Below are 14,564 nucleotides of genomic sequence, written 5' to 3'. Positions count from 1 at the left end.
TCGTGACTCGGGAAGCTATCCCCCCCTTTTCCATTGAAACAATGCCCCACTATTCGTGGTTTCGCTATTCCATTTTCCAGTAACGTATCCCCCGCGAATAGCGGGGTCTGAGGGTATATAGTATAGATATATAATATTATATTGTAATTGTATTTACATGATGGCAGGGTTCCTTAAAAAATGTAGTCAATGCAGAAATGGCATTTAAACGAAAGGAAGAAAATGACACGTCAATCTTACATTTCCGAAAACTTTAAACTTGTGATCGATACGAAATATAATGGGAAAACTGTGAAACCCAGAGGGTTTTTGAAAATCCTAGTTGGACTTCATCAAAACCCACCTCAATGTGCCATGTGAGCCAGAGCCAAGCTTGCTGATACCACAGCCACATCCATTGGTGAGAAAAATAAACTTTCCATCTGTAACTGCACTGCGTCCTGGTCCTGTTTCTGTTGAAGAAAAAGAAGATGGGATGGTCGGAGAAAGCAAGAATGAAACAAAAGAAAACCATAGGAGTGCAGATTAAGTATAACAAGCGTTACGCCTAGGTCCCCCGTCGGGGAAGTGATGTGAGTTGACAAAGTGGAAGACGCAGAAAACATGCTATGATATGATATTTCGCTCACAAGGTTCAGACATACATGGAGGCGGCCATCTTGGATTTTGACGTGGCGACCCAATTTTCAATAGCGTTCTTCCTTATGCCTAGATACACCCACACACCAGATTAGAAGTTGGTTCTTCGCTTATTTTTCAAGATATTCCGCTTACATGGTTGACATACATGGCGGCGGCCATCTTGGATTTTGACGTGGCGACCCAATTTTCAATAGCGTTCTTCCTTATGCGTAGATACACCCACACACCAGATTAGAAGTTAGTAGTTCGTTTATTTTTCAAGATATTTCACTCACAAGGTTCAGACATATATATGGTGGTGGCCATCTTGGATTTTGACGTGGCGACCAAATTTTCAATAGAGTTCTTCCTTATGCCTAGATACACCCACACACTAGATTAGAAGTTGGTACTTCGCTTATTTTTCAAGATATTCCGCTCACAAGGTTCAGACATACATGGCGGCGGCAATCTTGGATTTTGATGTGGCAACCCAATTTTCAATAGGGTTCTTCCTTATGCGTAGGTACACCCACACACCAGATTAGAAGTTGGTACTTCGCTTATTTTTCAAGATATTTCGCTCACAAGGTTCAGACATATATATGGTGGCGGCCATCTTGGATTTTGACGTGGCGACTCAATTTTCAATAGCGTTCTTCCTTGTGCCTAGATACATCCACACACCAGATTAGAAGTTGGTACTTCGCTTATTTTTCAAGATATTCCGCTCACAATGTTCAGACATACATGGCATCAGACATACATGGCGGCGGCCATCTTGGATTTTGATGTGGATTGCACCCACACACCAAATTCGAATGCGGTCCTTCGCTTACGCATGCACGCACGCACGTACACACGCACGCACACCCGCACGGACGGACGGACGGACGGATACACGGACGGAGGGGAAAACCATAGTCCCCCTTTCGCGCCGCGGTGCGACGGGGGACAACAACTGCTGTTCTCAGTGCACCACAATGAATGGAAGATACCAAAATCTCTGCTTCCCTTCAAAAAGTCATGGGACACACGTTTGTAGTTGTGAGAACTGTCTGCCCATGTCCGATTCATATTCACGCTGGTGGAGCACCCACCCTTTATGTGGGTAAAGATTGCGCATTACTTGCTGAAAACAGTAGTCTATATATTGCAAGAAGACAAAATCCGGGACCTCTAATAAAAAAAATTTTTTAAAACACCTTTAGAGGCCATTTTTCCCCACAAAGCGGGGGTTGGCCTTTTTCAGGCACCGTGGTTGTTGTTGTTGTTTTTGTTGGTCCCCTTTTTGAAGCAATGTTTTACGGCCGGATGCCCTTCCTGCCGCCAACCCTTTTTGTCGCCTTTTACGACAAACAGGGATTTACCAGTGAACTGGTACTCAATTTGCCGACCTCGGAAGGATGACAGGCTGAGTCAACCCCCCTGGCGTTAATTCAGCGATCGACCGGGATTCGAACCCATGATCCTAGGATCCTAAGCTGGCACCCTAGCCGCTAGCCCAACACCAGGCAACACCAACACCCCCCAACAACACCTCTAATGAAATAAACAAATCTAGTTTGTCTCAAACATGCATAATGGGAGTTTCCCCTCCTATCTATGGTTCTTGGTCTCGGAGCGGTTACCGGGCAAAGTGATGGGACTGGTCAGCCACAGTGGAGAAATAACCCATGAATAATAAATTAATAACACCAATGAGAAATCCCCAAAAAATCTAAAAACTAACAAATAGAAATTTTCAAACTTAGGCTTTCCATGAAACATTTTTCAAACATAAAAACTAAGTAAATTTTCCTGTGTCACAGGTCCTGTGTCACGTTTTAAAAAGTAAGTAAATAAAACCCTGAGTATATCCTGAAAATTTGGTACTGACAGCCCAAGGATCTCAGAGTAGTTACCGAACATAAAGACATAGACCGACTTTCACTTTTATTTAATCTACTTAATAATAAAAAGAAGATTAATATAATCAAACTATAGTATAATGTCAGAACAGTGCCAGCTTCTGAATAGCCTGTTCGAGAGTAAAGAGTTAATGGAATTCCAAAGAACAATAGTCACCTGCTATAGAGGTGAGGTACCACCCTCAGAACAATCTTAAACTTCATAGCCATCTCAAACTGAATTTGAGGCGAAGGCGCTTACAAAAATGACCTCATGCACTTGACCTTATTTATGGCTTACAATAATTTATGCTTGAAATTAAAGGAGGTTTATTCATTTAAATGGATAAGCATTGTAGTGTTAATGTTTGTATAAATATACTTGCCAAAAAGTTCCCCTTTTGTATATTTTCAATGGATATGGAACATTATATGAAGTACCGTATTTGCCATGACAACCCCGCCAAGTGTTTTTACATTGTTTAAGAACCTATGCTATACATTGAAACGTCAGTGCAGCATCAGTTTGATCATTCATAAATACAAAGTGCTCCAAACCTACCAGTAAGTAAGGATATGCAAGGCCGTGTATGCCTGGATTAAAAAGAAGCCACATTGTTCTGACAAACATAAGAAAGTGAACCAGTTACCTGAGCGGGTCACCAAGACCTTTATTCTATTGCTAAAACCAAAAGGTAAATTTGAAAAATCTTGGATTTGATTGAGTTTATGCAGTGGGTGTTGGTGGGATTGGGGCTGTGGAGGGTGTGTCCCTGCGGATTGGACAATTGGACAATTGGGTGGGGTGGATATGACACAGGCATGACGGGACTATCGTCTGCCTCTGGTGTTGAGACTTTCTCTGGAGTTGAGCCGGATGGAATTGTGGGACATAAATGTGAGTATTTCAACGGCTGAGCGTAATACTGAGTTCCTGTAGAGAGAATCTGAAGGAAAGTGCAGATGGTTGAATGGCTTCACTCTGATTTTCCATTGGGAACCTGCGAAGACTGTGCCGTCAAAATACTGTCAAACTATTACGTTGCAAAAGTCAAATCTAATCAGTGTGATGTGAAGGTGGACAATTCAGTCACCAGTTGTACATTTGTGTCATTTCACAACCTGTGCTATGACGAGTGACTCCCATGATGGCAATGTTCAAACAATCATTGAACACTCGTAAATTATCACCAAAATCAATGCAATTCCATCAATTGGTGTAATCTTTCAGAGCATTTACACATTACTTCATCACTGTTTCTCACTCCCTGGCAAAACCCTGGATGAAATTTCATTGGATATTTATCTATGCCACCATGGTGGACAGTCTTGTGTTTTCACCCGCTTGTTACTTGCAAAGTAACTTGCAAAGTCAAATTTCTAAAATCGCCATTTTTTTTATCCGACTGACTTGAAAATTGAACAGCATTTGTATATCGAGTCACTAAATTGGGAAACCAACTATTTTTGAGGTCAAAAGGTCAAAGGTGAACTCAAGGTCAAATTTACAAAATCATCAATTTTCATCTGAAAAAATCGTCAATTTTCATCCTATTAACCCGAGCTTTGATCGAGATCGTCAATTTTAATCTGGATGAAATGGACAATTTGATGGATCAATGGCATCCTTTTTTGGGTGGGGCGGGGGAGTAGCGGATGGATTTTGCAAGTATCGTGCTCTGCATGACATCTTCTTGTTTGTTTGTTTGTTTGTTTGTTTGTTTGTCTGTGAGCAGGACATCTCAAAAGTTGTAGACAGATTTGGATGAAATTTGGTGAACAGGTTGAGTAGGTGACAAGGACTAATTGGTCCGACTTCGGTAAAGATCCAGATCCGGATAGAAGATTTTAATGAAATTTTCTAAGTGGTGCTTCACAATTGATGGGGCAAAACGATATACAACATGATATCTCAAAAGGTTGTGGACTATTTATGACAAAACTAGGTGGGTGAGTTGGTTAGATAACAAGAACAAGGCAATTTGATTTTGGTTCAGGTCCAGATCCAGATCTGGCCTGTCAATGGCAAACTGACCATACAAAAATAAAACTGGTCCAGATCCAGATCTGACCATACAAAACGTAAACTGTCCAGCCTGGTGGAGGTATGCGCTCTACCGAATGCCATTCGATTTTGAATAAGCTATCAGTCTTGAAACCAAATGCAGCCGCCATTGCCTCTGCTTGATGGATGGGATAATCTTGGATGAATTGTATGAATTATTTGGATGAATTATATTTATGAATTGCCAAAATCTTGGGTGTATGAATTACGACGTTCTTGTTGCACATTTGTTTATTCATTAGCAGGTTGCTTTAGCAGGTTGCATTGGCAGGTTGCATTCATTAGCAACGAAGGTTGGAAAGGGTGGAAATGCGAATGGTTCGACGGATGTGCGGAGTATCGTTGAGAGAGAGGAAGACAAATGATGAATTGCGAAAGATGATGGGAATAGAGCCTGTGATTGATGCTGTGAAGAGGAACAGGTTGAGATGGTTTGGTCATGTGTTGAGGAAGGATAAAAGTGACTGGTTGAGAAGAGTGATGGAAATGAATGTAGAAGGAAGCAGAGGACGGGGAAGACCGAGAAAGACTTGGCTAAAGATGGTGGAAGAAGAAATGCGGGCAAGGGGGTTAACAAGGAGAGATGCAGAAAATAGGGCAAAATGGAGAAGATTGTCATGGGGACCGCAAGGCTAACCCCCGCTCTAGCAGGGAAAATGGCCTTTTAAAATGCATGTTGTGTTGTTGTATTAGCAGGGTAAGTGCAGTCTATGTACTGTGACTAAGTCATGCCTGGGAGAGTGAGTCCTTTATGTCATTGCTATCCAGGCTCAACAATCACAGGCAAGTTGCTTTTTAAAAGGCTAATGGCTCTTCCCGATGTATGGCGTTTTAATTTTTTTTGTGGTGATTTATTCATTGTAGTGAAATTTTATGTTTTAAAATTCTATGCATTCAAGTCTACAACATTCTACCAACCATATCACCTAGCTAGTCGATCAAAGGTAAAGAAAGGGTACAGTACAAAAAACAGAGCTCGTCATGAAAGGCAAGTGATCACTCACGCACACCTTGTATTTGCCTTGCATTCGTTTGGGGCGAGTAATTAGTCGCTCCCCTTTTTTCTTTATTTGTAGGCAGAGTGGACAATGAAAGAGCTAGTGCTCATGGAAGAGCTAGTACACTGAATGGATCAGGACGTAACAGGACAAAAGGAACAGTAGAAAGAGTAGAGGATACCATCAGCAGGGTTGAAAGACAAAATAGAGGGAGACTTGGACAAGCAATGGGTGTGGGGAGAAATGGGGGGTGGGAGATAATGCATAGGGTGGACAAAATTAATACAAAAGGAAACTCCCAGAAGGGGAAACTGAAGGAAAGTGGGGGGTTTGGGGTAGGGTAACGAGGGTAGAAAGGCTCATGGTTTTGGATTGGGGATGATCTGAGATGGTGGTGAACAGCTGTCTTTAAAGACCTGGAGGAAAGAATGAGATTGAAGAGAATGTGGAAGTTGGTTCCACAGGTGAAAAAAAGAGGAACGCCTCCATCAATTTCTTTGTTTTTCTTTTATTAATTTGGTGTTAAGAAGACAGTCGGTCAAGCACACACCTGGGCCGCCCTTCGTTATTCTGTAAACATAATTTACTTGTCAGAGACCTCATTAGGGTGATCCCATTTCATTATGGAATATTGGTGTACAAGCTCAAGCCCCTGTCATTAGACCAATCGAGATTTGCTTCAGTCATTCCGATGAGGTAATTTTTTGGATACCAAATAAATAATTTATCGCATTCCCGAAATGCACAAAACATTCTGTAAAACAATAAATGTATTAATCGGTCATGTGTTTCACGTAGCACACGTAGTCACCCCCATTCTTTGGACTCGTACTAGCGATCTGCCATTTTCTTTTTACTGGGCTTCGCTGATATTTGACGGCAGGGAACCAGAAATATCGTGTGTGCCTGGGAACCGTTGAGGCATTGCGAAAGGCAATTAGGTGTGCATATCAACCTTTATGAGTTGGGACGATGACCAAACTCAGTGTTTATGAATAAAAGAAGAATGTGACCAAGACACACATAAATCCTATCTGTACTGTAAAGTCTGTGCCTGTCACTCCAATGCAATCAAAGCTCATCGCATGTGCAAAGAAAGGCATGTCATAGTCACAACCTTTTCAGTTGCCAAGTTCTGCAACTATATTTTTCATCTTACTATAATTCACCAAATGTCCGTCCGTCTGTCTGTCCGTCCGTTCGCAGGTATCACAAAAACGGCTGAACCGATCGCAACGATATTTTGGGTGGGTAATCCTAGGACCCACTGGAGTAAAATAGGCTATATTGTTTTCCAATTTTTCCGAGTTTTCCAATTTTTCCAAACAGGATGGCATAATATTGTTGCGGATCTCGAGCTCGTCGACGTACTGAGGGGGGGGTTATAAGCCCTGCTCCCCCTCGAGCTTCGAGTCCACGAGGCCGCCACCCACACTACACTCGTGGGGGACAGATTGCTAAGCAATTCCAGCCGCCGAGCCCACAGCTTAACGGAAGGGTTAACGGTCACGACCCAAGTACCTTCGACACACGCAGCCGTGAGAACGGAGACTGAACCTCGCATGAGTCACGCTGGTATTGAACGCCCGAGCGGTTTGTGTGTCGCGTAACTCGTGCCGTTAACACTATTGAACCCGATTGAGCGGTTTTAACTCGTGCAATGCTAGGCCAATGGTGAAAGGACGATGACGGCCAGGTTGGAAACAAAACCACAGGATTTATTCACAAATGTACAGTATTCATAGAAAAGAGACACAGCAAAGAATCTTAACGGCCTTACTTACCTTCCCAGACAAGGGCCCTCAGACTCGTTCGGGGAAGGGGAGGAAGAGGGGAATGCACCCAAAGCACGGCCGCTCGTGCAGTTTGCCCGGACGGGCTCATTTGGCAGATACCCCCAATGATCGCTCCAACCCCAAGACACTACAGCCGGGGATGTTTGCGGCAGGGGCGTTGATCACAGTCGTGCCCGTAGCAGGAATCCGAGGAGCGTATCTCAGGGTCAGCGAGGCAAAAGCGCGCGTATATTCAGGGAGTCCAGGCCGAGAGAGCGTCGGGGCAGAGAGAGTGTTCAGAGTGCCGAGCCAGAGAATCCAGAGAGAGAGAGAGCGGGGGTCCGAGCCGGGTTTTATAGCCCCCCGGAGCCCCACTCACCGTGGAGCCCATTCAATAACTCGAGCAGAAATTCCTCGATTCCAGATTCTCCGCACAACTCACCCGAAAACCCGATCACAGCTTTTGCCATATCACTCCAGGCTTACCTGGACCATGCACATCAGAGGAGCGTGACCAAGGGTTGGCGTCAGGAAGGGCATCCGGCCATAAAAACATTGCCTCAAACAGGGAACCATGATTGTCATGGGGCCCGCAAGGCTACCCCCCGCTTTAGCGGGGAAAATGGCCTTAAAACGATCATTCATTCATTCATACTCCAGGCTTACCTCTCCTTTGCCCATCCGATACACCGAAGGCCTGCCTCTCCCTCCCTCTAGTCCCTCCATTCCATTCTCAACCCGCACCATTAAATTGTTTATTTGTGCACATACATTATTTCAATCGTGTTATGTATTGATTTGTTTAATTTTTGTTTCTAATGTCATATACTCCTGTGTTCATGATTACTTTGGTTGTAAGTTGACAAATAAACTCGTGTTATTCAATCAAACAACTTTTTGTCTTATTGCTCATATGGAGTTACTTCCCCTTAAATGTAATCACTCGCCTCTGCTCGCCTAGGAGAACATTTTGGAGAGTGACCACTTACTCGCCTGCATTTTGTTCATGACGAGCTCTGTAAAAATAATAATAACTAGCCGAAACCCGTGGAACATCCACGGAAGGGAGGATGTGGTGTATGGATAGAGTGTACCATTATGGATGGCATAGGGGATTTGCTTGTCCGAGTAAGAGTTAGGAAGAAAGATGAGAATGAAGAGTGCGTATATGAACAACGATCGCCGACACCGGCACAAATGCATGCTCTGGATTGTCCACTCAGTGGACGGCTTGCTTTCGCCTTCGCCTGTCCAATCAGCGGACGGCTTGCTTCGCCTTCACCCAGCAGACGCCAATACGATGGCGTCGTAAGATGGCGTCGTATCGGCAGTTAATCGGATGCTTTTGGGCCCCAACGTCGGCTAATTCAGATTTTTCGAGTATGGCTGTACGTGATAAACAAAGAGCGCGGTTCGTAGATCGTAAATCCATTAGTGCCGTGGGCATCGGGTCACTGGGTGCGGCGTAAAAGGGATAACAAAGTTGAGTCCTTACGCTATTATTATATAGATAATAAGACGGGCCCTTACATCCCGAGAATAAAATAGGAAAAAAAAAAAAAGACAAACCGAACCAAATTAAATGCACGACATGAAAACAAAGCAATCCCAATATTTCACCTCCACAAATACCTTTAATAAAGGTTACCTTTTTCTCAAACCTAACCTGGTGTTTCATTTGGAAGAAGGCCATCATTGCAGCCCCAAGAGATGTCAAGCTGACAACCTCCAAAATCCAATGGAGTGCAAGCACTTTCTTCCAACTTCAACAATCTGTAAGATAAATGACGTATTCAAACTTTTCAACATATATGTATATTAAAATTGCATGTTAATCAAGTACAGGTAAGCCTATTTGGCATTGCAATCTGAGCACAAAACTTTTGATGGTGGAATATCATGTTTAAATTCCAAATACTGCAATTCATTTGACCATTTTTTATCAGTCATAATTTGTGTAAAAGTCCATTGATGTCTCCAATTGTCCTTATCCTGCAAGCTCCACATAGAGAAAGGTCCCATATCCTAATACTAATGGGTCATAGGATGTGTCCACCGAGAGGTTATCTATTAAACGGAAACCTTTACCCACCTCCGCTCCCTTATCCCCCATAAGATGTCCATGATTCCTTTATCTCCGTCCTTAGTTACTCTTTATCACGCTTTAGCATATCAAGAGCTTGCACTGGTAGCAAAGTAACTGATCAATGGACCCTTGCTGGCCTGTACACCAGTGTAGCTGCAGCCACAACAACAGAAAAGCTCTGGTCTTATCTCAGGGCAATTTTCTGGAAGCCGTTATCAACAATGGCGCCCGTAGTGTCTCTCCTGGAGATTTCCACATGACACAGCATAATCTATTTTCAGCCCAGTGTTCCAGCTAACACACAGATCTCCGCATGGAGCCAGACAGCTCCGTTTCTCCCAGTTAACTCTCATGGAGATATTAACAATCTCGCGTCTCCCGGCTAACTCTGGCATGTCTCTTCCGAGAAAACACACGACGCCACGCAAAACTAACAACAAATTGAGGAACATCGCTTTGGAGAGTCTTGGCTGATAAGCCGTGGGAATTTGAAGCAGACGGACAAGGGGAAGGCTTCTGGAGGGTTAAGCAACCCTGTTCTGATGAAACTCCCAAATTATAAAACAAACTGCTCGCCTCCACTCTTTAGTTTCTCTTTTCTATCTCCTATGGAACCAACTTTCTCCGTTATTCTATGACCAACCAACTTCCTCTCTCGCCAATGAAACCAACCAACTTCCTCTCAATCTCGTTCTTTCTTCCAGTGATTGAATGAATGAATGAATGATCGTTTTTTAAGGCCATTTTTCCCCGCTAGAGCGGGGGTTAGCCTTGCGGGCCCCATGACAATCATGGTTCCCTGTTTGAGGCAATGTTTTTATGGCCGGATGCCCTTCCTGACGCCAACCCTTGGTCACGCTCTTACGATGCGCAGGGATACGGTGTACCTATTCTAAACCGGGGTACACACCGGGATCATTCATCCCAGCAAGCTGGTACTCAATTTGCCGACCTCGGAAGGATGACAGGCTGAGTCAACCCCCCTGGCGTTAATTCAGCGATCGACCGGGATTCGAACCCAGGATCCTGGGATCCTAAGCCGGCACCCTAACCGCTAAGCCAACACCAGGGGATACAACTTCCAGTGATTCAAGACAGATATTCACTACCATCTCAGGTCACCACCCATCCATACCTATGACATTTTCTCCCCTCATTAATCCTCCCTAAGCACACCTCTTTCTGTGTTTTGAGGTTAAAATAACATAAATAACATAACAACTAAAATGTGATAAGCTCTGGAATCTCTTAACCTGAACCGAATTTCAAAATTAAAACTGCAGAATTGAGCTTAGCAGCAGTTCCGACTGCTAACAAAAAGTGACCATATGCTTTAAAAAAAAAAAAGTGTCTCCGGACGTCTCCAGGTGTTGTTTAGTGTGACCAAGCATATGTTAAGCGCCATTTCAGCCTTGCGATTACTTTAAAAGCATAGATACAAACACAGTACTTCCCTCATTCTTCTCAGGCAAACCGTCTAAGCCCAGCTCACGTTCCCTGTTGGCGGGTGAACAATCAAACGCTTGACCAATACGCTTAGTTATAAGAATCGGTTATTTCTTAAAATTTCCAGATTTCACTTCAGATTTCGACAGTTAATTAGTTCACGAGCTCTGATCCTCAAATCTGAAGACAGATTTCGATTATATACTTTAATTAGTCCATGAGAGGACATCGTGGTTCCAAGAAAAGGTATGTTTGAATAGGCCAAAACAAAATAGTGCCTAAGATACCTGCGAGGTGAGGTTGGGCTGACCAAGGATAAACCCTTCATGAAGGTAAGCCATTAACTATCTTCTAAAGGGGTGTTTACATTTACCCAAATACCTAGTTTTCATTCATGCACTGCCTTGGAGTTCCCCGGGTATGCATGAAAAGTTTTGGGACGCTAGGTTTCATGGTTTTGGAGTTAGTTATGGAGGACACAGACACACACACACACACACAATAACAGAGGTGGATACTTTGAGACCTGGTAGATCTCCATTCCTTCTCCTGAGGCCCACTCACATGTGGGGATAGCAGGCAAAAACAACTTACATGCATACACACACAAACACATTTCCATTCTCGGATCCACAGACCACTTCCCCGTATTATGAGCTTAAGTGCAAATGCAAATGCAAGTAAACATACAACTAATTGCAGTTGTATTATGCTTCCAAGTTAACCATTCAAAACTCTCTCCCTCACAAAGAGCACTCACACTTGCCCATCACCAATCACACATCACACATACACCACTAACAAACTCATACCAATGCATCTCTAATCCATCTGTTGATCTGCTCTTTCTCAATATTTGAATACATGAATGCTATATATGCACCGTTTCATCAACTAATTCACAGTATAGTCCATATAGCCTGTTCTTAGTATAATATTTCAACTCAAGCAAACCCTACTCTTATGTTCCAGCCAAATAAACTGTAGCTTCAACCTCTCCATCCAAATGGCAGGCACAATACCTAACTATCGGAGATGCACCTTGAGTAATGGCATACCATAATCACATAGTTCCTATCCTGAATAAAATACAGCCTAACTACAGTTTACTGTCCACTATAAACAATTCCAAATCTTACCTTTACTCTAGTAAGAAGAATAAACCACCAGAAAATAAATACCAATATCTAAACATAAATCACCTGATTGATACCCAAGTTCAAAGAGATCACACACAACCCAGACATCTCAACTCAAGCTGGAACTGCACATTTTGTGATGTAAAGGTAAATTGAATGTAGAATTGCAGAAAATTCATCAACCCCTATTCCTGTGCCAGAGGTACGCAATGTCCTGAAGGAAACTGGAGATATAGGAAAGAAGGATTGTGGAGAGAGCAGGATAAAGTGTGATACATACCTGCAGATCAAGGAAGCAACTGGTAGTGGTGCCAAGTCATGCTCCTGTTGTAGCAGATGAACTGTGTGAAGCAAACATCTGAAAGATCCACTAAAACATGGGGGCATATAAAGAAAAAAGTTGTCTCAATGCAATGATAAACATAGGGGCTGATGGAGAGATTTTTTAGATAGTATGTAATAGATGAATCAAGAAATTCAATGTCCATAAGCTTTTGTCAGAAGAAGAATCCCAAATTTTAATTCCCGAGGAGGACAACACTTTTGTTTACAAGGGAATACACAGCTAGAAACAATAACCTTTATCAAACCAAGAAGAGCATACTCCAATTCACGAAAGCACATTGCAAGATTCACAAAAAGTCCCAAGTGAAAATCCTGGTACAGTAGAGATGTAAATGAGAGGAAACATCATAAGGATACACCAAATAACAGTAGCATGCACAGTAGGCAAACCAAGTAAAATCCTAAGTACAACATTTACAAACTCAGTGAAAATCCTAAGTACAACAAACCAACATTTTACAAACCAAGTGAGAATCCTACTATTTGGGCATCAGTCCTGACCTTTATACAAGTTGAAAATGGGAGGAACAAGTGGAGGGGGAGGAGCGAAGAAAGGGGAGGAGAGCAGTAGGATTGGTTAGGCAAAGTGTAGGTGGGAGGGAGCAAGGATCGAGGGATACAATGTGATTGGTCGAGTGAAATGTTCGAGCAGAGGGATATCCGGCTGATTGAGGAATGCATATTAAAATATCCTTAATGAGGAAGATATGTTCTTCCAGACTCTGCGGCGCCAAGATTCTCCCAATTCTGCTTGGAGATTTTCAAGTACATGTAAAGTCATTCACTTCATGTGAATGTAACTACAAAAAACTTTATATATATTTATTAATTAAACTTTAAATATTTATCTTAGAAACAAGCATATCTAATTCATCTTTGTCAACCGCAAAACTCAGTTTAACATTATTAAGTCGAATATGATATAACATTGCATTACAAAACCTGCATTTAAAGGCAATTTTCCCTGCTAGAGTGGGGGTTAGCCTTGCGGTCCCCATGGCAATCTTCTCCATTTTGCCCTATTTTCTGCATCTCCCCTTGTTAACCCCCTTGACCGCATTTCTTCTTCCACCATCTCTAGCCAAGCCTTTCTCGGTCTTCCCCGTCCTCTACTTCCTTCTACATTCATTTCCATCACTCTTCTCAATCAGTCACTTTCATCCTTCCTCAACACATGACCAAACCATCTCAACCTGTTTCTCTTCACAGCATCCATCACAGGCTCTATTCCCATCATCTTTCGCAATTCATAATTTGTCTTCCTCTCTCTCAACGATACTCCACACATCCACCGAACCATTCGCATTTCCACCCTTTCCAGCCTTCGTTGCTGGTCTACGTTCATTACCCATGTCTCGCTCCCATAAATCATAACACTTCTCACACATGCAGCATACACATGCAGCATACACTGCACTGACTAAAGGTATTTTAAACCAATGGAAATGGTTGCTAGAAGACAGCGCACCATGTAGAATCATACTAACATAATCATAAGACTTTAAACAAACAAACAAAAAAAATACCTATTTTGGGCGGCAACCCGGCCCCACCCCCAACACGATATACCTCCTCAGACCCCAATTTCTCTAATGCATTGAACAAACATTGGTGCACTACATGGCCAAACGTATGTGGACACCCGAACATCTCATTCCAAAATCATGGGCATTAATATGGAGTTGGTCGCCCCTTTGCTGCTATAACAGCCTCCACTCTTCTGGGAAGGCTTTCCACTAGATGTTGGAACATTGCTGCAGAGATTTGCTTACATTCAGCCACAAGAGCATGAGTGAGGTCGGGCACTGATGTTGGGCAATTAGGCCTGGCTCGCAGCATTCCAATTCATCCCAAAGGTGTTCGATGGGGTTGAGGTCAGGGCTCTGTGCAGGCCAGTCAAGTTCTTTCACACCGATCTCGACAAACCATTTCTGTATGGACTTCGCTTTGTGCACGGGGGCATTGTCATGCATGTCATGTCCTTCCCCAAACTGTTGCCACAAAGTTGGAAGTACACAATCATCTAGAATGTCATTGTATGCTGTAGCGTTAAGATTTCCCTTCACTGGAATGAAGGGGACTAGTCAGAACCATGAAAAACACCCCCAGACATCATTCCTCCTCCACCAAACTTTACAGTTGGCACTATGCATTCGGGCAGGTAGCGTTCTCCTGGCATCTGCCAAACCCAGATTCGTCC

At 43.1% G+C, this 14,564-nt stretch overlaps 1 protein-coding gene across 1 annotated transcript in view; it reads right to left on the bottom strand.

The window, feature by feature from the left end:
• LOC137429479 (putative E3 ubiquitin-protein ligase HECTD4) overlaps window positions 1-14,564 on the bottom strand; it is a 224,760-nt gene that overhangs the window by 193,129 nt on the left and 17,067 nt on the right. The window contains exons 3-5 of the mRNA XM_078781093.1: window positions 12,300-12,377; window positions 9,015-9,121; window positions 344-452 (exon numbers count right to left, since the gene is read on the bottom strand). Coding sequence (XP_078637219.1) covers window positions 344-452; window positions 9,015-9,121; window positions 12,300-12,377 — 294 coding nt within the window. The remainder of the gene's footprint in view (window positions 1-343; window positions 453-9,014; window positions 9,122-12,299; window positions 12,378-14,564) is intronic.

The sequence above is a fragment of the Myxine glutinosa genome, chromosome 6 (genome assembly GCF_964187855.1).
Source record: "Myxine glutinosa chromosome 6, kmMyxGlut1.1, whole genome shotgun sequence".
Taxonomy (NCBI): Eukaryota; Metazoa; Chordata; class Myxini; order Myxiniformes; family Myxinidae; genus Myxine; species Myxine glutinosa.
This window is presented reverse-complemented; position numbering and strand designations above follow the sequence as displayed.